Below are 27,262 nucleotides of genomic sequence, written 5' to 3'. Positions count from 1 at the left end.
AAGATGGCAAAGTGGGAGTAGACTATATGCAGAAGTGGGAGTGCTGGGCTAAAGTTATGGTATCATACAATTGGGGTGGATATCAAAGTGTGAAACAGATGTTTCAGAGTATGTGTGTCTATGGTCATGCATGTACACATAGGAACACATGGCCTGAGTCCATCATAAGCCATGGAGTTCATACGGAGAAGGTAAGTCCTGAGTTGTTTGGTGTGAGACAACACCCACCAGTGCAATTCAACATTCCCTACTCTAGAGGAACCAGGAAGATCACACAGTGGAAAAGAGGGCTTCTTCCGGATTGTGTGTGCAGTGTAATCTGCTCAGTTGTGGATGGAAAAGTTGGTGAGTTTAAAAAGAGAGTCTCAGTTAAGCAGAGCACATCAGGTCACTCAATGTGAAAGCTCTACTTACAGGAACATCCGCGGGTTTGGCATCTGATGGAAGTGGAGCCTAAAAAAGAAGATGAATCTTTTAATAAATGACAAAATGATTCACCACATCAGGAAATACTTCCTTAAAGGCTCTGTTCACACAATTTACAAAAATATCTGGTATATTAGTATCAGTAATAGTATCTTGGCATTTGTTATTATACCTGTCGTGAGGGGAAAATATTATTCTGACTATTTTTATACATGACCGACGTGATAGATGAGTTCAAGAACAAAACTTTTTAACATTTACAAATCTGACCTGTTAAAGGTCCATTATAAGATTATACTTGCATTAACCATTTTTTACTGTATATGGCACTGAATTCCACCACAAATAAATATTTGAAGTTTCTTTGTAAGCTGCATGGGACCCTGGACAATAACATCCCCTCCATGGTGTGCTGCCTCAGCATTTCTACAACTCCTACAAACATAATGCATCACAAAGTGACACAGGAAGTCATTCCTGTGTGTAGACTTCACTTTGTACAGCTCCTCCCTTACTGTCAGACACATGCACATTTACACTTCATATATTAATTATGATCAAATACATAAATTTGTATATTTCTGTCAATATACATCTCAGAATCTGTGGGGTGTTTTTTTTTAACTTTTATATTTGCCCCTGAATTTCAGGCTGGAGATACTGTAACAAACCAAAATTTTGGCTAATCATATGCCTTTCAGGAAGTGGATGTGACCTGGACTCGCTCTCATGCGTGTGCGTTTGCGTGGGTGAGAGTGAGTCTGTCTGTGCAGAGAAATTGTTGTGTTATCTCTTCCCTAAAAGTGCAAACTCCACTGTGGTGTCATAGTTCCATATTTTTCTTATATTGTGGAAGGTGGAGCAAACAAAAGAGAGATAGTGTTTTCTCTCATGTCTGGGAAATAGACAGAACAGAGACAAGCATGATAGTTGGAAAACCACAACAATTATTTGCATTGCTTAAGGGACCTTTAAGCTCATATAGGTACTCTTAATTTCTCTGATGTTTGATATTCTGTCCGTTTAATCTAAACCTCAAATAGGATTTTAATCTGCATTTCAGAATTTGGTCGTACTATGGTATTGTAGTAATAGTATTCGTGTAGTTGCAGTGTACTTCACATAGGCACTAGTCACCAGTCTGGCAATGCCATAAACGCACACAGCGTGGCAAAGTTCATTCATTAATGACTAGATGTAATGACGGGGAGGAGAATGGGAAGAACTGACCATATCTTCAAATCTGTAACCGGGTGGCAGCGTATCCTCTCTTTCTCCACACTTCTGACCGATCTCTGAGGTGATGTCATGCTGGGATACATGCAACATGTTAGGTTAATAACAACAGATCCATGCTGCAGCACCAACTAGTTTTTGTGTGTGATTATTTGCACACATGCATGAACACTGACTATGTTGTACCTCTTCCACCTCTGGCCCAGTGTATTCAGGCTGAGGGGGTGCAACAGGGTCGGTTGTTGCAAGTGTGTTGGCCAGCATATCAAATGGATCCATTATTGGTGCCTGTGCATGCAACACACTTCACAATATTAGAGCAAAAAACATGCTTTTAACAGCGAAGTTATGCTGTTTTAATGTTATGCTTTACCTGTGTGGCTCCTGTAGCTACTGTCGGAGCAACCTCCACCTGAACCTTAACACAAATCCAGAATCAAGATATATGACTCAAATCTTACTCATGCAACATTTCCAGCTATAGCCATGGCTGGTGCAGCCGGCTGCAATGTTTTAGCATTGCAGCTAGGTTCATCAGCTTCACGTGTGGTGATCACAGAGGTGCTCTAAAATGCAACACATTCAAATCTATTATAAGCTCTGTGCATGCACAACATCAGCAAAGTACTCAAAGAAACTATTGAAAACCAATCACTTGGACGCACAGAAGGTTCCACTGACTTGATGACAACAGAAGTGTCATCAGGTGTTTTGTGATGAGACAAGTAGACAAAAAACAAACTACAGTACTGTACTTTGTTCTGACTTGTTCCATTGAATGATATATTGCCTAAGTGGAAGTGGACAGATGAGCAAACAGGCTGCGCAATTACTTTAAAAGAAACAAAAGTGCTTTCGTTTTCCTCAAAAGGTAATTTCCAAAGGGGACATAAAAAGGGAAAAGCCTCAGTTAATGAGCATCTGAGCACCGACAGCAACAGCAAGTAGCTGATATATCCAGATCAGACTGTCTGGGTCAATAGAGATGTGGCATTATCAAAGAATGAAGTTGAGCACTAAAGCAAGCTTTTAAAAGAACGTCACTTGGGGTTATAGAGGCAACAGGAGAAGCCAGCAGCAGTCCCATCTACCTTGGCTGCATCTTTAGGTGACTCTTTGGGTTTAGTCACAGCAGTGGATGCTGATATGCCAGCAGTGACAGGTGCTCCAGTAGTAGAAAGTGTTGGAGCAGGTGCTGTAACCTGGGACACAGGTGCAGTCTACAAACACAATGGAAATCTATGGAGATGAAAGACTCTACTTCTGAAGAAATATCCAGGAGAATATGATTGCAACGGTCAGAAGATGAATGTAGACATGCTGAGCAAAGGGCAGAAGAACTGAGAACAAAAGACTTTCTAGATTCCAAACTGGTCTTTCCAAAGTATAAAAGAGAAGGGAAAGCAATGAATGTCTTAAAATAATAAGTCTGACGCAAGTGTCCTTGTGTTAGATGGCATCCGTAGACAACAATGTTGAGGAAAGAAAGAATTAAGTAAAGGACCAAAGCAAGCCTTTAAAAGAACATCACCAGGGGTTATAGAGGCAACAGGAGAAGCCTGCAGCAATTCCGTCTACCTTGGCTGCATCTTTGAGTGACTCTTTGGGTTTAGTCACAGCAGTGGATGCTGATATGCCAGTGGTGACAGGTGCTCCAGTAGTAGAACGGACTGTGGCTGGGGCTGTAACCTGGGCCACAGGTGCAGTCTATGAATATGACAGTCACAAAGATTTACAGCACTTCAAAAGCGAGTAGCCATAATGACAGGAGATGCGTGTCACATATGTCATAAAAGAGCTTTTTCAAACTGTGGCAGATGGTGCCTTGTGTCCAGAGAAGAAAAAGATTAAAGCACGTCTCAAAAAGAAGTCCCAGAGATAATAAAGAGTCTGAGAAGCAGTCCAGTCTACCTGTGGTGTGTCTTTAGGTTTAGTCACAGCAGTGGATGCTGACATGCCAGCAGCTGCAGACGCTCCAGCAGTGGAAGGTACTGGAGCTGGAGCCTGAACCTGGGACACAGGTGCAGTCTATGAACAAGTAGCAAAAAAGTAAGGATGAAAAATTCACACTTTCAAAAACCAGTAGCCATATCGACAAGAGACGCAGATGACAGTTTAAGCAAAGCAGGAGACTATGAACGCAATGCATACATTGAAAAACGCAGTCATACTAAAGCAAAAATATGTTTCATTTGAGCTACTACGGAGGACTAAAGAGACTAATCTGACTATTGGTTAGTATTTATGGTTAATCACCAGCGCTTTGTAATCTAAATAAGACAGACAGATTGGTGGAGAGGATTTTCAGAACGTCACCTTTACCTTTGACATCCCTTTAGAACCGCCCCTTGCCCCAGGTGAGCGCGTGTCAACAACGGAACCCCCAGCAGATGACATGTCAATTAGAGTAGAGCCTGCTGATGTAGGGTTAGTCTACAAACCAAGCAGGGTGAGAAAGTTAGCTCCAGTTTGTCTTGAGTGATGATGAAAGAACTCATTGACTAGACACAGAAAGTGTTTGTGTTACAAATGCACGTGAAAAACAATGACACATATGGAGAGGTTTAGCAAGAAAAGACAACGAAGCAAGTGAAGATGTGAACTTCAATGAGCAACTCAGAGCGAAGAAGGAAGCAGTGCTCACAGTGGCATTGGTCACTAAAACAGCTTGTCAAAGCCCCCTCCACTTGAATTTGGGCAGCAAGAGTCTTTCTACCTCATAATTACTTATTTTCTAGACATGATGGATCCAAACGATGTTGATTGTCAACCTTCATCACAAGTTGTTGTGTTACGACCATTACCAAAATATTCATAATCAAATAAAATTAAATGACACAGGAGTGCCCCTGAAGGCTGAGACAACAGGTAGAGATCTTGACACTACTTTTATACTTTTCCACTGAAACCTGAGCTGCTGCATCCCACTATGGCAAAGTCCATCCTGTTGATGGAAAAGCAGCTCTTGGAAGGTCAGCTGCTAACAAGAGCTGCATTTAGCTAAAGGATGATAACTATATTAAAAGTTAGTCTATTTTCAAACATGGAATTCTGTCACATTATTACTGCTGTTTTGAATATTATTAGCTCTATTTTTAGCTCGTGACTACTTTCAAAGAATCGCTGTACCAAAGCCTTTCTCTAGAATCCAGGAACCAAAATAGACAAGGTTGAAGCCCAGCTGCTGAAAGCCAAGTGAAAACACTTCACCTTGCCCCGGTTGATTTGTTCTCTCATAACACTTGTTTTATAACCGCTGTGCCTGTGCTCTTTACAATTTATGAATTAACATAATCCTAGTTTTGGTATCACATTGTCTAAAGTTGTGTTTAAATAAAAACTGTTGTAACATCTGGAACAAGTCAGGGAAAAGAATGCATCAATCATCGTCACAGAATGCATCAAAAATCCAAGTATGAAACACATGAGACAACGCCCAGGTGCTAGTTTTGAAAACCCAGTCATGTCAAAAAAGCATTACTCATACACTGATTACTAATCAGACCACTAACACCAATCAATCAATCAATCAATATCAGCCGGGGGTGGATAAAGTTCTATTTACAACCACAAAAGCAAATTGTATCCATATTTAACTGCAAGCGTTACTGAATGACCTCTTCCAACAGTGACATAAGTTATTTATGTGATTTAAGTGAAGGGTCTGCCAAGGTGCCAGTCCCAGTCGGAAAGGTCCAAAAATTTATTACAGGGCAAATTAAGCCCCGATGAAGGTAAAAACAGTTTAATCCCAACATTGAGGGGAATATTAAGGGTTAAACTCAGGGAGAAACTGGGTGGTAGCTCTCTAGTGCTTGAATAGAAGGAAGAGGAATGTTTTCTTTTCTGTGTTCTGCTGTTCAGACAAATCGTACTTGTAGTACAGATAATGGGCAGGTCAGAGGTCAAACAGTCTAAAATCCATTGATTGGACACAGGACATGAACAAATTAGTGTTTCAAGAGACTAATATAGTAATAAACATTGAAGGTTTCATACCTCAAACTGAGCAGGTCTCCCGGTGGAGACCTGAGTTCCTGGTTTGGGTGTGGCCTTGCTAGGCTGCGACTAAAGAGGGAGAAAGAGAGAGAGATAGACAAGGACAAGAGAAAGGGAGATGTTATACATGTGCAACAAAAAGGAACAAGACGCCACAGGAATCATTTCAGAGCGATATCTTTGATTCAAATCATCTTTTTGGCATAAGTATGAAGAGGAAAGATAAACGTGAAAATGCTGACAACCATATCTCTGAGAAAGAAGACAAACTATTATGTCATACAGCAGGTGGTTGATTTGAGTGCGGTACATTCCAAAGTGAAGGGTGTGACTTGTTTGACTGCAGAGGCTGGATATCATCATTGTCTGTGGTCACCTCAGCAACTGACAGCAGTGACAAGGACAAGTTACTTCTCTCTTGATGTCAGAGACGGGTGTAAAATTAACTCTGAGGTACAGCCCCAGTTCAATTTTTAGCAAATCCCAATTAACCTCAATGTAACTGAGAAAAGTTTGGGACACTTGCATAACTTCCTTTTAGCAATTCTTTCCTTTAACAATGCTCAGTAAGTGTTTGGGAAGATAAGCTTCAGCTCAATACAGATGTAGCAACACTTTACTGACAACAGCTTTCCCAAAGCCCATGGAGTAATATGTTAGAGGAAGAATCCTACATGTAACTTGCATATACAAGTGCATACATGTTTTGTTTATTACCAAATATAGTCCCTTTGAAATACTGACATTAATGAACTTTGAGCATTTTATGTCATGAGTGCTCTCTAAGGTACAGTACTGTTCAGAGCACAGAGCCTCACCCAAAATCACACTGGGGAAGATTTACAGCATAGTCACACACCCAACCCAATGCATTGAATGTATTTATTAAAATAGCACAGAGAGACCTTATCCAGCCATTAAGCAAACATTGCTTCTGCATTTTTTTTGTCCGGTTATTCAAAGTTGTTGATATATATTATGGCTGTGTATTACTGTCTCTACAAACAGACCGTATGCGCTAATATACGTTCAGCTCTCATACTGTTCTGTGTTCATTATGAATTTCATGAGTCCAGTAGGTACTGTGTGTAATTTTTATCTCTTTTATGTCATTTGCTCAGGCAGCAGGAACATCCTGATGGACGCTGCCCAGCAGGTACAGTCTGCTCTGCTAGTCATGAACAGCTGCGGTAGAACTGGTCAGGATGTGAACTCACACATATCCAGCAGATAGGGAAGCTTTAAATTCTAGTGAAGTAGTGAGATTCATGCTAGACCAAATGTCATTACTGTCTGATTCACTCATTAAACTCTTTCATACAAAGATTATGCAACTGTCCCCCCTTCCTCTCCCATCTCTATGACTCTTTCTTTGTTCACACTGTAAAAACAAAGGGAGGAATAATAACAGTTCAGCTTGCAATTTTAGGTCATATGATGTCATTACTCCAGCAAAGGAAGTGACACGTTAAAGACAGCAGTGTCAGGGTGTGATGGCTAATATATGTTTAAACCAGTGTCTTGTCAGAATGGATTAACATGAAAAAAATGACCCTCCTTGGTACTTAATGGTTAATCTTCTCCTCAGAGACTAAGGAGATGTTGGTGCCGATTTCTGCCCATAGCTCTAAATTCAAGTCAAATCTGGTAATTTTTGTATTGACAGTGCTTTAGCACCATTTTGGACCGTTTGTGAAGACTACTGAAAAAAAATTTAAAAACAGGTAACAGACACACGTAGGTAGGGAAAAGAGGGTGAGAGCTGCAGTGTAGCAATCTAGTGCCTCTGATTTAGAAACTCTGGTACTGGCACATACACCAGTATTACCACTGATTGCTTCACACACTGGTGTTACATTTACCACCAGTTTGATTATTGTTTAATGAAGGTTTGATAACCAAACATCCCCAATACCCGCTTGAAAATCTCTGTCGACTGTAAGAAAAGACACATTTTTTAATCTTAGGAAATAAATTGAATAATAAATTTGGATGGACAAAGATCGTGATGGCCATAATTAAGGTCAAAAGGTCAATATATAGTAGTGTAAAAACATGACACCAATCTTTAACTTATTTTCTGTTTGGATTTTCAGTATTTTTTTGTTTAGAAGCCATAATGAAGGTCTGCTGTTCCCAATCTTTGCACTTTTAAGCTGTAACCTAGCTCTCATGCCATCCAGTCAGTCACACCTCTAAAGCGGCTCAGTCTCTATATCCTGCTGTCATTGTCTGGAGCTGCAAAGTGAGATATCAGTGGTTCACATCTGTCCAACAGCACAGGGCCGCGCCTACTCTGTCAGCCATTTGTATTGCTGCATACGTCTCAGCAGATTCTTCAACTTCATCATCTTCTTCAGCCTCATTAGTCTCAACAGACTCATCAGCTGCTGCCACCAGTGACTGGACTCCCCCATCGGAGTCCGCCGTCAATCAAAATCTCTCACCTATAATCTCAGTACTAAAGAGAGACCCGGGGTTTTCCTGTTATTCATCATGTTGGGTGGTAATGCATGATGAAAGATGCATTTTGAAGTACTGTATGTGAAATAAATAAATAAATTCACCAGAAGGATATTTCAGCACAGACTTGTGACGATAATGTAGGAGAGAAATTTTGGAATTGAGTGTAAATTTAGTCACCCTCACTGGAATGCTATAATCAGAGTAATGATGAGTAGAGGTCAGTATTCAATATTGGTGTTAATATTTCTGAATTTCTAGGGGTTTTTTTCCACTGCCAACACATCAACACACCATGCTGGTTAGTATCACTATACTTCAAAGTACATGTTGTTTTTACCCCTATGATGTCATTTCTGGAGGCAGCCCTCTAATATAAGTATAAGAGAGAGAAAAGTCCAAGTTAGGTGGTGGTCGAGGAAGAAGACCATTGAGTCCAGTGAGTGTTCAAGGTAACTGAGCTAAAATTATTAAACTTAATGCATGAACTAAATAAAATAGCTGTTAAAGACAATGGAGTAGTTTAGTGGTCGAAACTGAACCCAAGTGTGAGCAACGCTCGTAGTACTCGTTGTATTTAACACAACCTACTTGCCAACCTGCTTCATTTTGACACTGCCTATTAACAATTTCTTTCTTGACCGTGGAATGCTGCACCTTCAAAACTGACTCCACAAGACTGTCACTGACTGAAGGTTTTATGACCACTGACCCAGCTGCAGTATTTGACATGTTGGGAGTCAGTACATACATATTCTGTTTTAAAAAATTAACATAAAAAACAAAAACAAAACCTACACATAAAGAATTGAGCTTCGAACTCAAGTAATATTAAGTCTGCCTTTCACACGTGTATTTTACTAACAAAAGGACATAAAAAACCTTCTAAGCTAAAATGTATAACCTTCACAATACACTGTAGAAGTATCAGTCAAAGGAAGTCAGCTTAGTGGATTTGCTGACTCTACTGTTTTATATTCAAATGAGGACCGTCTACCAAGAAAGTCCAAAACCACAGCAGCATGCTCTCTCAAAGGTACTGTATGTAGATCAGTGCTGTCTTCATTCACAGACAGGAGGCATGATTTAAAACCATGCTTCAAGCACACAAAGCCAACATGTTCTCCCTTCACTCTGATGTTGAATCCAAATCCACCAGTAGCTCTGCCTTCACTGAGACAGATGCCAGGGAAGAAAGACAGGTTAGGCAGCACACTCAGCAAACCACCCAAATACAGGCAAATAACTGGCTGCCGGTTTCACTGAGGAAACAATGGCCTGTATGCAGACAGGGAGGAAACTCGGTTGCAAAGTGACTCCTCCTGCATGTATCAGATTAGAATTTAAAGTCTTGATAATGAAAGAAAAACACACACCGAATACTAAAGCACAGACAACTGGACCAAACTCGAAACGGTTCTCATATAATCTGTAAGTATATACTGTACTCTGCAAGTTATTCTATAGAACCAGTAGCATTAAAAAGAATAATTGAGTTCCTTTACTTTGTATCTGGGTTCAGTAAAGTGTTTACATCTCATCAGTTCGTCATCTGAATGAATCTATATTCACCTGACCTGAAATCTACCCAAACAAGATCCCGTCTGCCTCTCCTGCAACATTCCAACTGTACATTCCTCTGCTCTCTGCTTTTAGATGCCATACAGACATACATGGATCAAGATGGTTTTAGCACATGCGACATACACAAGTGACACAGGTGACTTAGGAGGGGGGGGAGAAACACACACACCCACACATATAAATTCTATGCTGCATTTTTTGTTTCTTGACCCTAATATGAGAAATATATATATACAGTATGTGCACACACACACACACACACACAAACACACACACACACACACACACACACACACACACCATCACTCAACACTACAATCAGACTCACGTGGCTGCAAATGTCACAATATATGATGAGGTATTCTTGTTATTGTCCAATCCTTTTCCTTGGGCAGAACAAAAGCATTCAGACAATAGAAGCTCCACATGTTTGTACCTGGTAGACATTGTATCGGGATAAAGGCTGACAGTCGCATCTATCAAAAGGAAAAGATTGAATATGTTGTGTTCTGAATGTCCTCTGGTCAACAATAGCCAGAGACCCCCCATAAGTTTCTGTACTGATTGATGTCACAAAAACAGAATCCACTCCTTTGGACCGGTCATCTAGGTTGGTGCTTGATCACGTTTCTTATGGCGCAACACATGACAACCACACCAACAAAACCAGAGCTTCAGCAGCTGTAGTAGTAACCACCAGGGTCAACAGCAACGCAGGACGGGACATGGATATCCACATCATGGTCATCCTGGGAGAGCTGCCAGCACTGCAGAATGAAGCCGACAGGAGTGCTATCAAAATAGACACAAGAGGCTGCTAGCAGAGCAGAGCTGTTTAAAACTCATTTCAAACTGGCACTAATCTGACACTCACAGGAAAACGGATGGTGTGTCACTGGTTTGACATTTTTTCCTGTTTTAGACCGGAAACTCTATCTGCACAAACATGAGACCGTCTTGGACAGCGTGGCGCACATCAGTCACCAAGTATTAAACTGTCAGTAAAGAAACAATACATTACATCCTCGCCTTACCCAATAGCTGTATTTAGAACAGCAACTCGTGGCTGTAATATAAAACTAATGACTAATGATGGACCCCACCCAACAGGCCACAAACACATGTGATCAGGGCTGGAAGGAGCTCCTTAGCTACCTGTTGCTGTGGCTTCAAAGCAGCTGGCAATCTGTGCATCACTGGAGGACGGTGCCAGCTGGGAGCTGAGGACTGAGGAATGCTGCAACCAGTGTTACAGGGCAAGAATGTGGAGCAAAGGCCTAAAACTATTGTTATCTCACTGAAGTTTAACTGCAGCTCCATGGACAAGGACAGTAATGCGGTGTAAACCCACCAGTGACAGCATTAGTATAACCCATCTCTAACAGTCTGTCTTTGTTGGCACAAGACAGACAAGTGAAAAATACTTTAAACAGCTCAGTGCTGGTTTCACAGAACTGTTTATCACTTGTGTGCACATGGGTAAATGCATTCCATATCTCCTTTTTCGGTTGTTATTCTCAAAAACGGTGCTTATATTTTGCTGTATTTGAAATCATTTTGTCTGTCACCGTAATGCACAAGTTTTTCAATCCACAATGCTGGCTAACAGAAGGCTCCATGTTCTTCGTTTTTTTTCCTGCGACACAATGAGCTGTTCAAATCCTGAGGAAATATTAATAGAACATTGGCTGTGTTTACATGTTTATTCGGTTTCCCTTGGTTGCTAACTAGCAGTAGCACAATAAGTTATCCTTTGTCCTTCATACGCAGCAGATATGATCTAAAAAAGGATGGATATGATTTTGTTTACTACCACATTGAGAGATCACACCCTGATGATATGTTAGCAGATCATTTGATGTGTTTACACGTTTACTGTTTTCCTTACCTTAGCACTAAGGCAGAACTCTTTAAACCCTTTAACTATCCTTGACTTGAGAAAGGCAGAAAAACCGATCACCACAAGCTGGTATCTCACAAAAACTCCAAGGTGAACTTTTGTTTGACGCTGCTCTGCCCCACAACAGCTTTCAAATGGATTTGGCAGGTCAGCAAGTCAAACAGGAAGCCCTTCCACACACAGACGTTCACAAAAGAGCCAGCATGAAGGGGAAACTCTTCCCAGATACATACCATTGATTGTGAGTGTATATCCTCTATATATACCTTCTGTGTACAACCAGGATGCTGCCTTCAAGCACGTTCACCTAAGTTTCCCACAGGGGAGACACTGTATGTCAGACGCACACGTAAACACACATTCAGGGACACACGCCCAGGGCTGCACAAACTTGTTGCTCCACCTTCCTCAAAGTGACAATCCAGAGCTGCCCTGGATCCGCCCCCTCACCCACAAGGCAGCAGGGCAGGTTCCATCAGATTGGTCAGCTGGACACAAAGACCCACCCACCACTCGCTCTCTGCCAGCAAAAAAAAGACAGACTGAGGGGAAGTTTTTGCTGGGTTGTAGGGGGAACACACGGAAGTGAAGATGTTACATTTTGATTACAGGTGGCATGCACAACATTAAGAGTTTTGATGGAGGAAAAGTGGACAGAAGAAGCAGAGATCAGGAGGAAGGAGATAGGCTGCAGCAGTGTTGTTTGGCCACTCTGGGTGTGCCTGCCAGACTCACTGCTTAGGAATGTAGACACTCAAACAACAGAGGCAGTGTGTGTGTGTGTGCGTGTGTGTGTGTGTGTGTGTGGTTGAAAAGAAAAGAAAAAGCGAATGAGGACAGCACCACATATAGCTCAAACCACACCCAAAGATGAGCAGAGTCCATAAAAATATTAGACTTTAAACATATTTTCAGACATTGACGAAAAATAGTTTGGTCCAGGATATTATTACAGATGATTATCATAACTATTCAGCAAACATTAAACCAGAGACTGATTCTTACACAGAACAGTCCACAACAGAACAGGACAGATATGTGAAAATGGGAGGGGCCTGGGAAACAGCGCCCCCCAGTGTCTGAAAATGCTGTGAACACTTAGAGTGAAGGATCTACAATGGCTGTGTGGCAACTGTGGTTTTAGTTCATGCTCAAATGCACTGTAATGTCAGAATTATAATACCGCAAAAAATATGTTCATCTATTATTCACAAAATTAAAATCATTATTTATAAAAGAAAAGAAACAAAGGAAAAGTTTCAGTTTTTGTTTTCTTATTGTCTTTGCAATGTATTTTGGCTATGAATAGATGTACTCGCTGCTTTCAGCGCTACTGTTCAGACATTTTTTCATTTCCTCTACAGTGAACATGAAAAGACTTGCACAAACATCAACCATCCCCAACCGATGATTTAAATATCACCTGGAATGACTGTGGACATATTTGCTGTGTTTTTTTCTGCAGAAACAGGGTGTCCATCCTTTGATTGTGTTCATTTGTCTAAAACATCTTTAAAAGGATAAGTAGAACAACCAGATATCACTTGAATCGCCTCTGGCGTCTCATGGGAAGTAATATACGGCTGTTTTCTGTGCTGGTAACCTTCCAAATAAATCTTCTCCAACAGCTTTGTGTTCTGGTTTTATGTCGTTTATGAGTTTCAGTCACGTTTCAACATGAGTGTGTGTGCGTGGTGTGTGTGTGTGTGTGTGTGTGAGAGAGGGGGGGGGAGACGACATGTCCAGTATTAGCATGTTTCAATAAGGAAATATGCTAATACTGGATCCAAATGCCAGTTTGGTCTCCCCCGGTAACTCTTCTTTATCTTTGTGGACAACTAATGAGCCAAAACAGACCAAGGACCCGCCCACCTAGAGTCACTGACCAATCAGAGGCTGGATGATGGGTAGTTTTTAATTTAAATATTTGTTCAATTCCTAGGAATTCACAGGAAAACACTTTGTGGCCCATAAGGTGCCATGTGTCTTAAGATAAATCTGTGGGAAAGTAGAGGCTTGATTGCAGACTGCCAAGAGGCAACTGTGAAAACATTTTACTTTCAAACTATCTGGTTGAACATCAGATCACTGCAACACGGGACCTAGTCCATGCAGCAGATTCATTAAAAGGACACCACCTCCTCGGCTGTGGTGAGTATTTAGTTGCATCAACGGTTAACAGCCTAATTAACCAAAATGCAGTGCCTCACTGCATTCGTCTTTTGGGCCACGAGCCCTCTTCTCTAATTTCTGGGCCACCTCTTCTCAGCAGAGCACAAGATCAACCACCATCTAACAAGAGGTGGAAATAATTGTTTTTGTCATGTTGTTTCTTCATTCCAAAGTGCAGCTCAGTGTCGTTGACGTTCCTGCAGTAAACGTTGTGCGTCTTTGTGCAAGGCTGGTATGCTACCTAACACTACACAGTGGAGCAGTCTTATTACGCCTCTTGTTTGTTCAGGGTAAATAAACAAAGGCCGTGTTGAGAAGTGTCTTTATTCCCGTACAATTGTGCAATCTCTGTGTAAAAATGTCAACAGCCTTTGACTTTGCTGGTGTTTTTTGCCAAATGCAAGGTAGGAGTGTGGTTGAGGAACAAAGGAACGCATCTTAAGGCTAAGACAAGATTGATTCAGTGCATCTTTGTGGACTATGGTTGATCTAGCTTTAAGAACACATATGCTTACACACAATTACGTAGATATGTAATATATTGTGCTTAATAAGGTATTAAAGGTAGTTACAACTGCAGCAGCTTGCCACTTTAACAGTGATAAGCATGCTGCCTCCAAAAATTGTTATCTTTTATGTGGTTGTGTTTGTTCCACAGCGGCTGAACTTCCAGGATTAAAAATAATGTAGATTTTATTTTTTAAAGTGAATTATAATGAAAGCCAAAAAAAATTTTTTTTCACAATGTAAGTTGATTAAAAACAATAATCAATGCAGGTAGTCCTCAAGGTACGAACAGTCAACTTACGAACATTCATACATACAAACAACCGTACTGCCATATCCGACAACTGTACTTCCCCTTTCTCCTGCAACCCCCACTGAGCAGCACATCCGTACGCGCATCTCCAACGCTCATCTCAGCCAGTTCGTTCTTGTATGTGAGTCTGTGAGCATCTCAGTGCATCAGGCTTCGTGGCTTGGATACTTTACTGTTTATCATGGCTGATAAAGCAAAGGCTAGTGCTTCAGCACTGGAAGACTGATGCTCTAAAAGCTGTCATTCAGCTTTAAGACTTTCTACTACATTTTTATTTTATGGAGGTCACCACATCATTGCATCATAATGCAATTTGCATTATGCAGTCACTGGTCGCTGCATAGGAAGTCAGACTGAATGCTGACACATGGAGCGCTCAAATGGGGCTTGATATTCAGTAGAAATCTGAGATATAAGCGTTGGCTGGACTGACAAGGCCAAACTGAAACCACAAAAAAAGTAAAGTTTGTGATACAATAAATACATTGAAGTGACAATTTAATTAATTAAAAAACACTTTTAACCAGCTTTTGTAATTCTTTTTAACCATTACAACACATTGTATAGAAATTATGTACACTATCCACAATGTAAGAGTGGCAATGGTACAAGGTGGTACGCTTGAGTTGACTTTGCTGACTTTGGATGGAAAGCTGGTTACACCCAAGAGAAGTTGCCAGTTCATCACAGGGCCACACAGAAATACAAACAACATTCATATCGATGTTCAATTTAGAGACATTCAGTCACTGGTGTTAGGAAGAAGCCGGAGCACCCAGACAGACCACAGGACTGTCTTTTGTAAGGCAACAGTGCTACCCACTGCACCATGGAATAAATTACAACAATTATTGTTCTAGTATAATAATATATACATATTAACAAGAAATATAATATAATGTGTCATTTTCATTTGAGAAATTCATCAATGAAATCTGCAATATTACATTTTTGGATCCAATAAGTAAAAGAGTGAGCTTGGAGAAACTCCTCCGGTTACCCCGTGTAAATCCATACCACCCACACTGGTAATAAATCACATGGCCATCCTTTGCTCGACTGTCCATGTACCTAAATTTAGGCTGTACTTTTCGCCTGGTTCATTGACCATCATAGCATCTCAAAAAAGAAATTTGTATAAGAATATTTGGAGCTTTCCTTACGCTATCATTAATTTCAATAAAGCTTGTGCTTTATAGAGTAAACATGCATCCCATCACAGGGTAGGACAGAGTTCATATGTGGAGCACAGGAACCACTACCAAATGAAGTTAGATGAGAATCTCATCCATTATATTACATTACAGTTTCAAGAAATTGAGAGGCTACCGGGGCTTCATTACCTATACGTGTGTCATAAACATCAGGTGGATACAAGTTTTAGCTTTCCTCAAACACATCAGATGTAAACAGACAGCGAGCTAAAATCCAATAGCATACACTTTGCTAGAAGCATTTTACTGGGTCACGAGCACAAGTATTGATCTGCTGTGTTCCAATAAAGTCTCACATTCAAGTCAACAACATCCGCTTTGGCTCGGTTTTGATCAATGATAGCAGGAAATGACGTTTTTAGCTGATCTGCAATGTTGATGCGACACAGCTTTACAAAAAATGTTCTCAGGCATGTGCCTTGCAATCCGGTACTGAACGCAACAGCATGTGTGTTCATGTGTGGAACTGGACAAACCAAAGCAATAACCAGACTGGAGTTAAGATGATTGGATTGGAGTGAAGTTTTTTTTTTCAAATAATGTTAATACTGTATTCACATTTTGGTAAATAAACTTCTTAACTAGTTCAGCTAACCTATTATCAGCGGCCCAGCATTTTGAAGGTTGGGTTGAAAACACAAAGTTGTGTTTGTTTTTCTTGCCCAATCATTTGGTGAACTATTGGACAGATCCAGCATCAGCTTTGAGATTTCACATCCCAACAATAACACCGTGTGTAACAAGCTCTGCACGAGGGCTAATGTCAAAAATAAACATCAGGCGACTGATATCAACTGTTGGCTAATGTGTTTGTGCTGTAATTTAAAGTCTACAGCAGCGACAAAGGTTTATTTTTAACAAATGTTTTACGTTTAAAATAACTATTTTACTTTCTTGATATATCTTTTATATTTTTACCTTTACAACTGATTGCTGGAATTTTCTGGCAGTGCTGCGTGGTCAGAGACCTTTGGCTAAGCAGCAGTAGATAATTTCACATATTTCACAGACATGTGAAACATTTAAGAGTAAAAATGACTTGAGTAACGAGCACCCAGAAGAACTTTTAGTCTTGCAACTTGGGTGATTCAGAACATGATTGAAGGCAGCGAATCCTTTTTAAAACATGTTCTCAGATGAGCCCGGAGGCGTGGAACCTCCCCCAGATATACTTTAGTATGGCTGGCGTGACAGAAGCTTGTGAACAACATTCATATCAGCGGTTAACTCAACCCAACCTGACAGCCGAGTGAGAAATCTAGCAAGTCCTGATGAGCGCTGGTGAATAACTCCTCAGCTGCCGATGGGATGAACACCAGAATATAAAAATATGTTTGACGGAGAACAGAAAGTTTTTGTACTTATGTTTACACACACACAAATGCACATACACACGTTTGGTTTATTGCAGGGAGCCTTGAGCTGAAGCATCCCATCATTCCGACTGATTCCCTCCTGCCTGAAGTTTATTCCACTTCAATTTTACTTGAGATCAAGGGATTTCAGAAGAAAACTCAAGTTTTGCTTTGTCATTTCCTGATGGATGACAACTGAAGGAGTCCAGTGTGTTGCTCAAGTATTTGGCTTTGGGATAACTTTGTTGCATTTATTTATATGTTTATTTACTTAAAAATTGTGTGTTTTTTATGCTTTAATATTTTTTGTGCTTATTTTGCAAATTGAAGCTGTTCTGACAACACCTGACGAGCTACGCTCTTTATGTAGGTAGTTTGTTTGAATAAGTTCCACTTATACCAACTACAACTAAAAAATGCTGTTGACAACAATCATAATGCAGCAACAATAGAAGGACAATAACATGATATATAACACTAAGGGTCATTTTACCAGAATAATCAGTGTACTCGTTTTTTAATAGTTCACATTATGCTGAAAATAATGAATAAAAAAACATGCAACATTTAATTTTTTCCCCTGCTTACAATCCCATTCACATCATCCCATTGTTTTCACGTTGCAATCTGTTCATTGTTATGAATAAACACTGTAATTCATAACTAATGGTCATCAATTTAGCAACTTTAAACTGCTGTGCCTTAAATAGTGGAAACTAATCTACCATTTGTTTACAATAATACTCAGCTCTGAGATATTGAAAAAATTTGTCTCAAAATGTTTGACAAATCAATGAATGCATTGCTTATCATTTTAGGCTTTAATTACAATTTACCACCAGCTACTTCCTGTCTTAATTATGCTGTCGGATGTCAATAAACCCAATGCTGAAACTCCCACCAGGAAGGTTTCCTCCGACCAGGATATATTCACTGTTCAACCTTTAACACATACAAATGACTCAGAGAAAACTATCACAGCCCTTGAAACTAAGTACTGACACCAGGACAACCAATGGAGACCTGTCACGTCTCATCACACCCTCACTGCCTGCCAGACATGTGACAGCGGCACGGAGGTACTTAATACTCACAGTAAATGTTCTTTTTGAATTGTGCAAAGACTGGAAAAAAAGAAAATAGCTTGCACTTATTCCAGCAACACACCCTTTCTCATGGCGTGATCTTGCTGCTGAAGATTATCACAGGAGATTGCAATTTGGGTGAGAGCTAAAAGCTCCAAACCCATTTCTGAAGAATATGAAAAGTTCAAGAATCACACACCTATCTAATACAAACCCCAATGACGATATTTTGAATGTTTCCCTTTTATACATGTAGCAACAGGTAGAAAACAAGGTAGGCCTTGTTTCAGCTGCAGTTTAATATATAACCACTGCAAATTTCAAACTGTGCTTAGTGAGACTGACCGGCAGACTCACATTCCTGCAGAAAGAGAGAAAGAGAGAGAGAGGGAGGGAGGGAGAGAGGGAGGTCTAACTTGGATTGGAGCCAATACAGTTTTCTTTCTCTTATATGTTTCCCATATAACTTGTTAAACCTACAACACACAGTACAGAATAATGAAAAGTACAGCTGGAAACATGAAGACCTGCACATTCATTCTAAAGGGCTGACTCACATTAACAAAACAAAACACACGTGGACACTTTTGTATTAGTTGCTCAGCAGGTATGATGGCACAGACACACAGACACACAGATACACACACACACGTTGGCACACACCTGTCGGACCACGGCTACATCCTGCAGCGCCGGGGTGTCCCGTGGGCCTCGGATCCAGGTCAAGATTTGGCCCATGCTGGCTGAAAAAGCCTCCTGTGAGCGTGTATGTCTGTCAGCCTCTGCCTGGTTAGTCGGCTTGCAGGAAAGGGAGTGGAAAACTGAGGGAGGGGGGGAGGGACTGAAGGGGTGTGGTCTGGGAGCTGAGAGGGAAGAAGGGGAAGGCTCAAATGGGGAAGTCACAAGGGGCCGGGCTGTAACTCCCTGGGCTATAATGGGAAGTGAACCGACTCTGGACCCCCACCCGATAAGGGGACGCATCTGAACTTCCACTCAGGAGAAACAGATACTGCCTCAACACACTCAAACACACACACACACACACACTCACACACACACACACACACAAAACACACACAGAGCAACACATGCACACAAAATGCCTTCATGAACAGATGTGTAGAGCTCTTGCTTTTTTACAAGTTTTATCGGAGCGACTTATCAACAGATACACACGCCCTGATGTGTGATAAAATACCGACATACACGCAGCAATAAAAGTTAACTTGTGAAACCACCCTGGCTGCCTCATTACCAGTGAGAATAATAAAGGGAGTGGACAGTATTTTTCACTGCATCAGCCTCTGCTGTGTGTCAGGAGAGACAAGACTGAGGTTTGAAGTGATAAAGAGCAAGGAATAATAATGACTGAGTCCACATTAGGCCACCGGGTCAGAATGTTAAAGTTCGCTCAATAGAATTTCTTATCAGTGAGATTTCATCATGATTCTGTGCGTAGAAGATACAGAGAACACATGACTGCAGAAAAGCACTAAAAAAAAGTCATTCTATATCTGAATCCCCTCCAAAACTTCATGTGTTCTAACTCTTTACTGGATTACAGCAGGTGAACAGCGGGACATGAGCACCAGAACAATGGGTTTAATAACGCCCTCAACCTGAAGCATTGTTTGCAGATTGTTGACGCACCTTTAAAATTAGCTGCTGTATTTTATCCCCAGGCTGCCTGTATCTCACTAAAACACGTCAAAGGAGATACAGATACAATAACACACTTCCAGCAGGTCTTCTGTGGTGATTTGTGATTATTTTTCCATGAACGTGAAGGAGAAACGCTGTACTTTCTGTGCTCAGTTTGAACAGGTTATGCAGAAACTGCAGAAAGAGCATTAAATTCTATACAACCCTGTTTTATGAGAACATAAACATAGACTGGAAGAAGTTGTACATATTTAGATCTATTGCTTTGCTCTTATTTTTCAAGGTTTTTACAGAGCTGGTTAAATGTACTTCCAGCCATAGATCATAGGTTTTATCTCACCTATCACTCGGCTGTAGTGTCTGACCCTTTTGAAAACATCTTGGGTGAGGTGTACAGACAATGTCCTCTCTGTGTGAGTCATTATGATGGAATCACAGTCTGTTCTCTGACAACCCAGCCCTTCACAAGTGTTTTAGTGCTACACCTTGGTGGCAGTGGTATCCTCAGCTCAATGACTTTAAACCTGTTGGACGTGAAGCTCTTGTTGGTTACCTAGGTGGGGGAGTGAGATGTCACTTTAAATGTGTCAAGTGAGTTCTTTAATAATTGCAATCTGGTTACAAAATTGAATGGTAGAGAATTAATAACTACAAATACTTAGTAGTGTATTTTGCAGGATTATGTAACACTCTCATGTCAGTTTATTTTTACCACAAACCTCTTCTTCGTCTTGTTTCCCCTTAGATGCATTACTGTCATTCCTTACAGTCCTCATACATCTCATCTCAGAGGATTTCTGTGCACGACTTCTCATGACAACACAGCAAATATTGAAAAGCTATTCAACCTGAGCCGCCATTGTTGCATGCAGGAACAAAAAGAACCCATAAAAACATTCTTTCATGTACTTTTTCTGCACCTGATAACTTATAAAGGAAAAGAAGATACACATAAATGTGCTTACACACATGGGCACACACAGGGTTTTGCTCATATTTCCAGAGAAAAGTATAAACAACCAGACAGACACACCTTTGCTGACATGACTAAGCTCTGAAAACTAGCTGGTGCACTACAAGAATCAAAACAGATATTTGTTCTGACCCACCGAAACTTGATTCACCTTTTTTGGCATCAGGTCTAGTCGCTAACTAGTCTGCAGAAAAGGCTATAGTTTGGTGATGGGCAGGCCAGTGTGCAGTCCAAGAACAGCATTTATAAAGGGAGTTTAGTTCCGCACGGTGGAGAATGTAGTCCTAAAAGACTCAGTTGACGTTTGAAGATAGAAAGTATTACAACAACAAAAAAAACTCAGTCCACTAGGTCTTGTGCTCAGGCCCATTTCTCAACGGGATCATTAAAGCTGACTTCATTTCATTTCAAAAATCTGCAATGCGATCTCACAGAGAGATTTCCTTCACTGTGAATTCCCAATGAAGATGAGGATGATTTATGATGAAGGTTTGGATTAGTAAAGCTGAAAAACAAAAACAAAAATCAAAACAAAGAAACTCCAAACTAACTTTCTGGTGAAGAAACAGTCGGAGATGTTTGTGTGTTCACCAGCACAGTGAACACACAAACAACTTTCCCAGGAGGGAGTTTTACTGACAAGCAGGTTTAAGCATGAACCAGCAGGTTAAGGGCTCCGTCTCAGACGTGTCTGCAGTCAGCAGAGGGAGACAGACCCGAAGTAAAGTCCCTTTACATTCAGTGTAGCCTCTGGCTTGTAGACAACATTATTTCTATCTACAGTAAAGCAAGCATGGAGCACTAAACCACTACAACAATATAATTAAATCCTTATAAGTATGAAATAAGTCTCAGCAGCACCTCTAAGCCACAATCCTCTCCTTTAAAAACAAACCCAGGTCCAGAAAAATAAAAATACAGTACTTCTCTTGAAGGTGAGCTCAGTACCTGGCCATAGTAGTGCTGCGTTGTGGAATAGTAGGAATAGAACCTACTATGATGGACCTCATTCGGGGAAACAGCTTGTCCTCCGTGCTACACACATATACACACACAAATACACACACAAACACACACACTTGTTATTGTAATTACAAAGCCTTTTGGTCTTAGAAAGACTTGCTGGTAATGACGTCACTAGAATGGTGCAGGATGCAGCGCGTCCGACCGATTGTTTGGGATCTGTTTATTCAACTTGTGTCCAAAAATGGTTTTCTAAAGTCCTTTGTGAAACATGTCCAAATAAATCCAAAAACGCCTAAAAATCAAACATGCCCAACTCATCTTGGCATTTCCTAACATCCTTGTGTGTGCGTACGGGCGATAATAGCTGCTTATCATTGAAACAATATATTTTACACTTAGAATAAATAATTTGTAATCAGTTTCTAAACACAGATGTGTGTTTAAACATCAGGAAAGAGTGGACTGTTTCAAAGTGGACCATTCGCATGCTGAAGCATATCTCTGTTTTCTGTTTGAGCGTTTACACACCCTCTTTTGCAAACAGTAAGTGTGACTGACGAGGACAAGCCTCTGCAATAATTAATATCAATTCAAAGGTTAGTTTGAGCAGCTCTCTGCCAACTTTTAAAAGGCTTTCGGCAGAGATCTCTCATCTGCGACCGGACTAGTTGTTCTTTAAATGCGCGCATGTCTCCACAGGTGATGGACTTCACTAAGATTTAGGAATTACACTGAGCCTACGAGGTTTTGCCCCACGGACAAAAAGAAAAGTGGGGAGTGAGAAGCAGCAGAAGTACTCACAAGACAGTTCCAGTAGTGTGAATACGCCATGGAGTTTCAGGGACACACTGGCCAGGAAGGGAAGGTTTAAACCTGCGATTTCTCCTGCTTTGACCGCAAGATCATTTCTCTAACACCTCCCAAAAAAAATGCCCCTCCCAACCCATACACGCACAAACACACACACACACGCACAAACACACACACACACACACACACACACACACACAAACACACACACACACGCGCACACACACACACACACACACACAAACACACACACACACACGCGCACACACACACACACACACACACACACGTATATAAAATCTTTGCTCCACCTGAACTCGACACACACTCCCAGATCCACACATGCGCGTGCTCGTGCGCGCACACGGACTCGTACACGCACACATTTTTATGAGCATACCGCAACAATAGGTATCCAATCAAAGAGCAACTTCATCGATCGGTGATGCTGGCGCGTAAAAATGGCGCAGCGACACACAAGACATATTACGCATAAAGAGATGTGGAAATATGAACCGTATTGAGCGACAGTCTCTTGCAATTCTTCAAGTATATTGAATGTTTTCTCGAAGAACTATTGTGAGTCGATCACCCAAAGTTGCAGCGTAAGCGCGGATGGCGCGCAGCAGAAGACAAAAACGTACCTCTTTCTCTGGGTTTTTCTGATGGCCATGGCCTTTCCTCTTGTGTGGCATGTTTGAGACACGAACTGATGAACTTTCCTAAGCTTCCTTCTGCTCCCTCACTGGCCGTTTGGGAATGAGAGTCCAAAAGTGACTGATCTGCCGCTTGGAGCAAAATTCGTTGCCCCTCCCGTTGTGAAAACTTTTGGCGATTGACGATTGATCCAAACTAGATGACATAAGCGGAACTTTTTCTTTGCGTTCTATGTGTGGAGGGAGTAAATAGTTGCAAAAAGTAACGCCTTCTATATGATGTTTATTCACAATGGAACAGACTAAAACACAGATGTGACCTTCATGAGATCATTTTAGCTCTAAGACAAAAAGTATCACTGTGAACTTTATGTTTTTGTTCTTCTTTAATTGTTATTCAGTCTTTTGGATGTGTTTAAAATCACTTTGTTGCACTATTCTGAGCAGGAGCAAGTCGTGGACTTGGCTTGTTAGACCTGAAGGGACACGCCCCAAGATTTGGGGAAGAGTTGAGTCACGGATGATGTTGTCATCAGCTGGTGGCGCTCTAATGCCCCCTGGAGGACAAAAGAGAAGTAGCAGCGCTCCCAACTGAAACAATGTTGGTGTAAATGAGAATAATGTGTGTGGTGTGACTGTTTCAAGCTGTTTTACAATAAACATTAAGTTATATAACCCCCTGCAAATACTGAAGAGTGTGTAGATAAAACTGCAACACCTATATTCCAAGGCAACGTTAAAAACATTTAATTAGTTTTGCTGAAGTCAGTTTAACAATTCTCTTTGGATTTCATGTTAGTTCGTTTTATTTCATTATAGTTTTTATCTTAAACTATTTGAAACATTCAATTTAAAAAAATGATTGTCTCTCTCTTGACATTTTTTAAAAATGAAGGCAAATTAAATATCGTTGTTCAGCAATTTCTTGAGACGCTCATCGTGAGGTCATTAATGGTGACTCATAAAAAAACATAAAAACAGGATTTTGCTTTTTTGAATTTGAGCAAGTTGAGCTAGTTATTATTAAAAACTCATGCTATTTCTTCATCTGATAATTTTCCACATTTATTGTTTTCAAGGTTTTCAAGAAACCTTGAAAACATTTTTATATATATATATATATATATATATATATATATATATATATATATATATATATATATATATATATATATATATATATATATATATATATATATATATATGCAGAAATACATACAAATACATTACATTTTCATTACACATTACAATGAAAATCTTCTGCAAATCTTCACATAGAGTGAACTGTTTTTTCCATGTTCAGTGAATAATAGTCATGAACAGATTTTTTTGATAATGATTTCAGCACTTTTATTTTAATAAATGTATTTTGCTGATCGAATGGAAAAGCACTGTAGCAGTGAGGTTTCATAAGAAAAGAGAGAGTGGGAGTGCTTCAGGGAATATTGTCAGAGAGAGAGAGAGATTTTCTCTCTCTCTCTCTCTCTCTCTCTCTCTCTCTCTCTCAAAAAGGTAAAAGTTAAGATGGCTTCAAATTTAAGTAAATTAGTTAATTCATTAATACAGTAATTAAATTAAATTAATTTAAAACTATTCTGAGGGTACAGCCCAAGTTATAATGGAAACTTGAAAACTTTAAAAACACCTTTTTTATCCTGCTTTATTCTGACATTTATTCTTCATGATCATTTCTACATCCGCCTCTCATAATAACAATACTGATTTGACTGACATGAACTGATGCTGAAGTCACAAAAGAATGCAGCAATACGGATCAAACTCAGTAGCGATCGGTGGACTTAGAGTCCGATACCCTTCAGGAGTTCATAGACTTTATCTTTGTTTTCAGGACAGGCTGCACTGATACAGGATTGATGGAGTGATGACTCGTGGGGTCATGAGATGTCTCAGCCTCAACGGTGTCCATCACTGTGATGCCCTTTGCAAACAGAACCCGTCTGACATTCACACTTCCTGATAACCCTCCCAACCCAATCACATCCTCACAGTTTCTCTACTGTGAAGTGATGCCAATCTGGGTGAAACCAGAGCGTATACTTCCGCTGCACTGTCTGATAACAGATGGCATTTGTACATTTTTATCTAAGCTAGTGTGACGTGGACGGAACAAATTCAGGATCTTGTCTGCTTTTGCTCTTATTCATCACATCTACTCAATGTTTTATATACAAATAAAGCAGAGAGGGTGAACTTGAGCTGCATTTACTCTGTTCCAGCTGACTTAGTAGTGACAAAAACACACATGAGACCATCTACAGTATAATCCCCATTATTAGAAGAATGACTATGGGCAGATCAGTGGCCTTTATCAAAGCTAATTTGCTATTTTATTTCTACATTTCTAAACAATGTGTATTATGTTTAGTATCTACTGGCTTCTGAGGCATTCACACTGTCTTTTATGACTGTTTCATAATGAAAAAACATTGGGTTTTGTTCAAATATTTTGAATAGTAATGCGATTGTGATCTATTTTATCCTTAATTTTTCTTTAAATGACTTTAAACTACAAAAATATCTCCAATCACTCTGTGAAAAATATGAATATTACTGTCAGTATCAGTCTAACAATAATATTTATTCACTCTCTAATGGTTGGTTTTCACAGTCAAGGAGTTATATGATGCTGATCCGACTATTTTCAAACTATTTTTTTTAGGTTAGATCCCATTAGGGGGAAGCTGAAATGAGTTATTGGACAGCTGTACCTCCTGATAAAAACATACTGTACAATCAAGCTACTGCATTTTAATATTGTGTTTGTCCTTTTAGCTATACCAAATATAGCTAATGATGATGAAAAACACATTGCTTATGAAGTGCCATGAAATTTACTTTTTTTTTTAGAAACATACAACGTCCTGCAAAAAATGTATGTAATAAAACAGCAACAAAAAAACCCACAAAATAGCTCTAGCATGTGCTATTACAGCTGAGTCATAATGCTTTTTGAGATCAGGCGGAAGTCCACCTGAAGGCTGCTCATCTATTTGCCACACCTAATTGACTTTGGTTGAATAACTGTTTGTCATCTTCATATGCATCATCCTCCAGCTAAAAGCTGGTACTTTCCTCCTCCATGTCCCTCAGGAGATGGAAAAATAATTGGCTGACGAAACACATTTCAACTTCTGACCTCACCTCTGCGAGTTCTACATTGGTTTGTATTTGTCAAAGTGTGTGAGTGTGTGTGTGTGAGTGTGTGTATGTGTGTGTGGTGTGTGTGTGTGTGTGTGTGTGTGTGTGCGTGCGTGCGTGCGTGTGTGTGTGTGTGTGTGTGCATCCTGTCTGTGGATAAGGAAGAGTGAATGATATTACTACTGCTGTGAGGAAACACACACCTGCTCAGGACAAGATGCTGGGAATTGGAGAAAAATATTGCTGCTTTGTAATTAAACCAGAGCTCGTCCACCTGGCTCGTATTTTCTTCTTCATTTGCGTGCTTCTGTTTGCCTTAGTGTGTACTTCAGCCAATGCAAACAGTTGTTGCTAGGTAAAGGAGGATTATGATGCAGGTATGGTGAACACCTGTTTGCACATGGCCAGATGACTTAACCTATTAGTCATTATCAGCCCTGATAATTCGTTCTCACAATGACGAACACGCTCCCTCAGTTTTTGCACAAATACTGAACATGTGCATTCACCTGGCAAGTCCCTGACATTAACCTATGCTCCCTACATTGTGCCTCAGGGGGAAATAACAAATGACAGCTTTGTATCCCGATAGAATGAGAACAAGCTGATTCCACCAGAAAAAACCCACACGGAAAGTGGATGATGTAAATGTTTATTTCTATATTTACAATGAAATAAATGTATTTTTCAGAATCACTTTTAAGAAAGAAGACATATAAAAACTGCATGCATGTTATTATTCTCTCGTTTCTTACAGAAGAGTGTGTGATGTGGATATTTTA

At 40.2% G+C, this 27,262-nt stretch overlaps 1 protein-coding gene across 32 annotated transcripts in view; it reads right to left on the bottom strand.

The window, feature by feature from the left end:
* The window catches only part of cast (calpastatin), a 33,136-nt gene extending 9,669 nt beyond the window's left edge, over positions 1-23,467 (bottom strand). The window contains exons 1-11 of one of the 32 annotated variants that reach the window (XM_068314564.1): positions 23,310-23,452; positions 21,838-21,924; positions 5,662-5,730; positions 3,985-4,095; positions 3,574-3,690; positions 3,241-3,369; positions 2,754-2,882; positions 2,036-2,080; positions 1,849-1,950; positions 1,657-1,737; positions 415-453 (exon numbers count right to left, since the gene is read on the bottom strand). In XM_068314564.1, coding sequence (XP_068170665.1) covers positions 415-453; positions 1,657-1,737; positions 1,849-1,950; positions 2,036-2,080; positions 2,754-2,882; positions 3,241-3,369; positions 3,574-3,690; positions 3,985-4,095; positions 5,662-5,730; positions 21,838-21,924; positions 23,310-23,360 — 960 coding nt within the window. In that variant the 5' untranslated portion in view covers positions 23,361-23,452. Of the gene's footprint in view, positions 1-414; positions 454-1,656; positions 1,738-1,848; positions 1,951-2,035; positions 2,081-2,753; positions 2,883-3,240; positions 3,370-3,573; positions 3,691-3,984; positions 4,096-5,661; positions 5,731-11,841; positions 11,997-18,917; positions 19,073-21,837; positions 21,925-22,656; positions 22,799-23,309 lie in introns of those variants that run through there. The other 31 variants (XM_068314562.1, XM_068314560.1, XM_068314561.1 and 28 more) reach the window with 31 other exon arrangements.
* Positions 23,468-27,262: the final 3,795 nt, after the last annotated feature.

The sequence above is a fragment of the Antennarius striatus genome, chromosome 5, assembly GCF_040054535.1.
Source record: "Antennarius striatus isolate MH-2024 chromosome 5, ASM4005453v1, whole genome shotgun sequence".
In the NCBI taxonomy this organism is placed as follows: domain Eukaryota; kingdom Metazoa; phylum Chordata; class Actinopteri; order Lophiiformes; family Antennariidae; genus Antennarius; species Antennarius striatus.
Note: the sequence above shows the minus strand (reverse complement) of the source record. Positions and strands in the feature narration are given on the sequence as shown.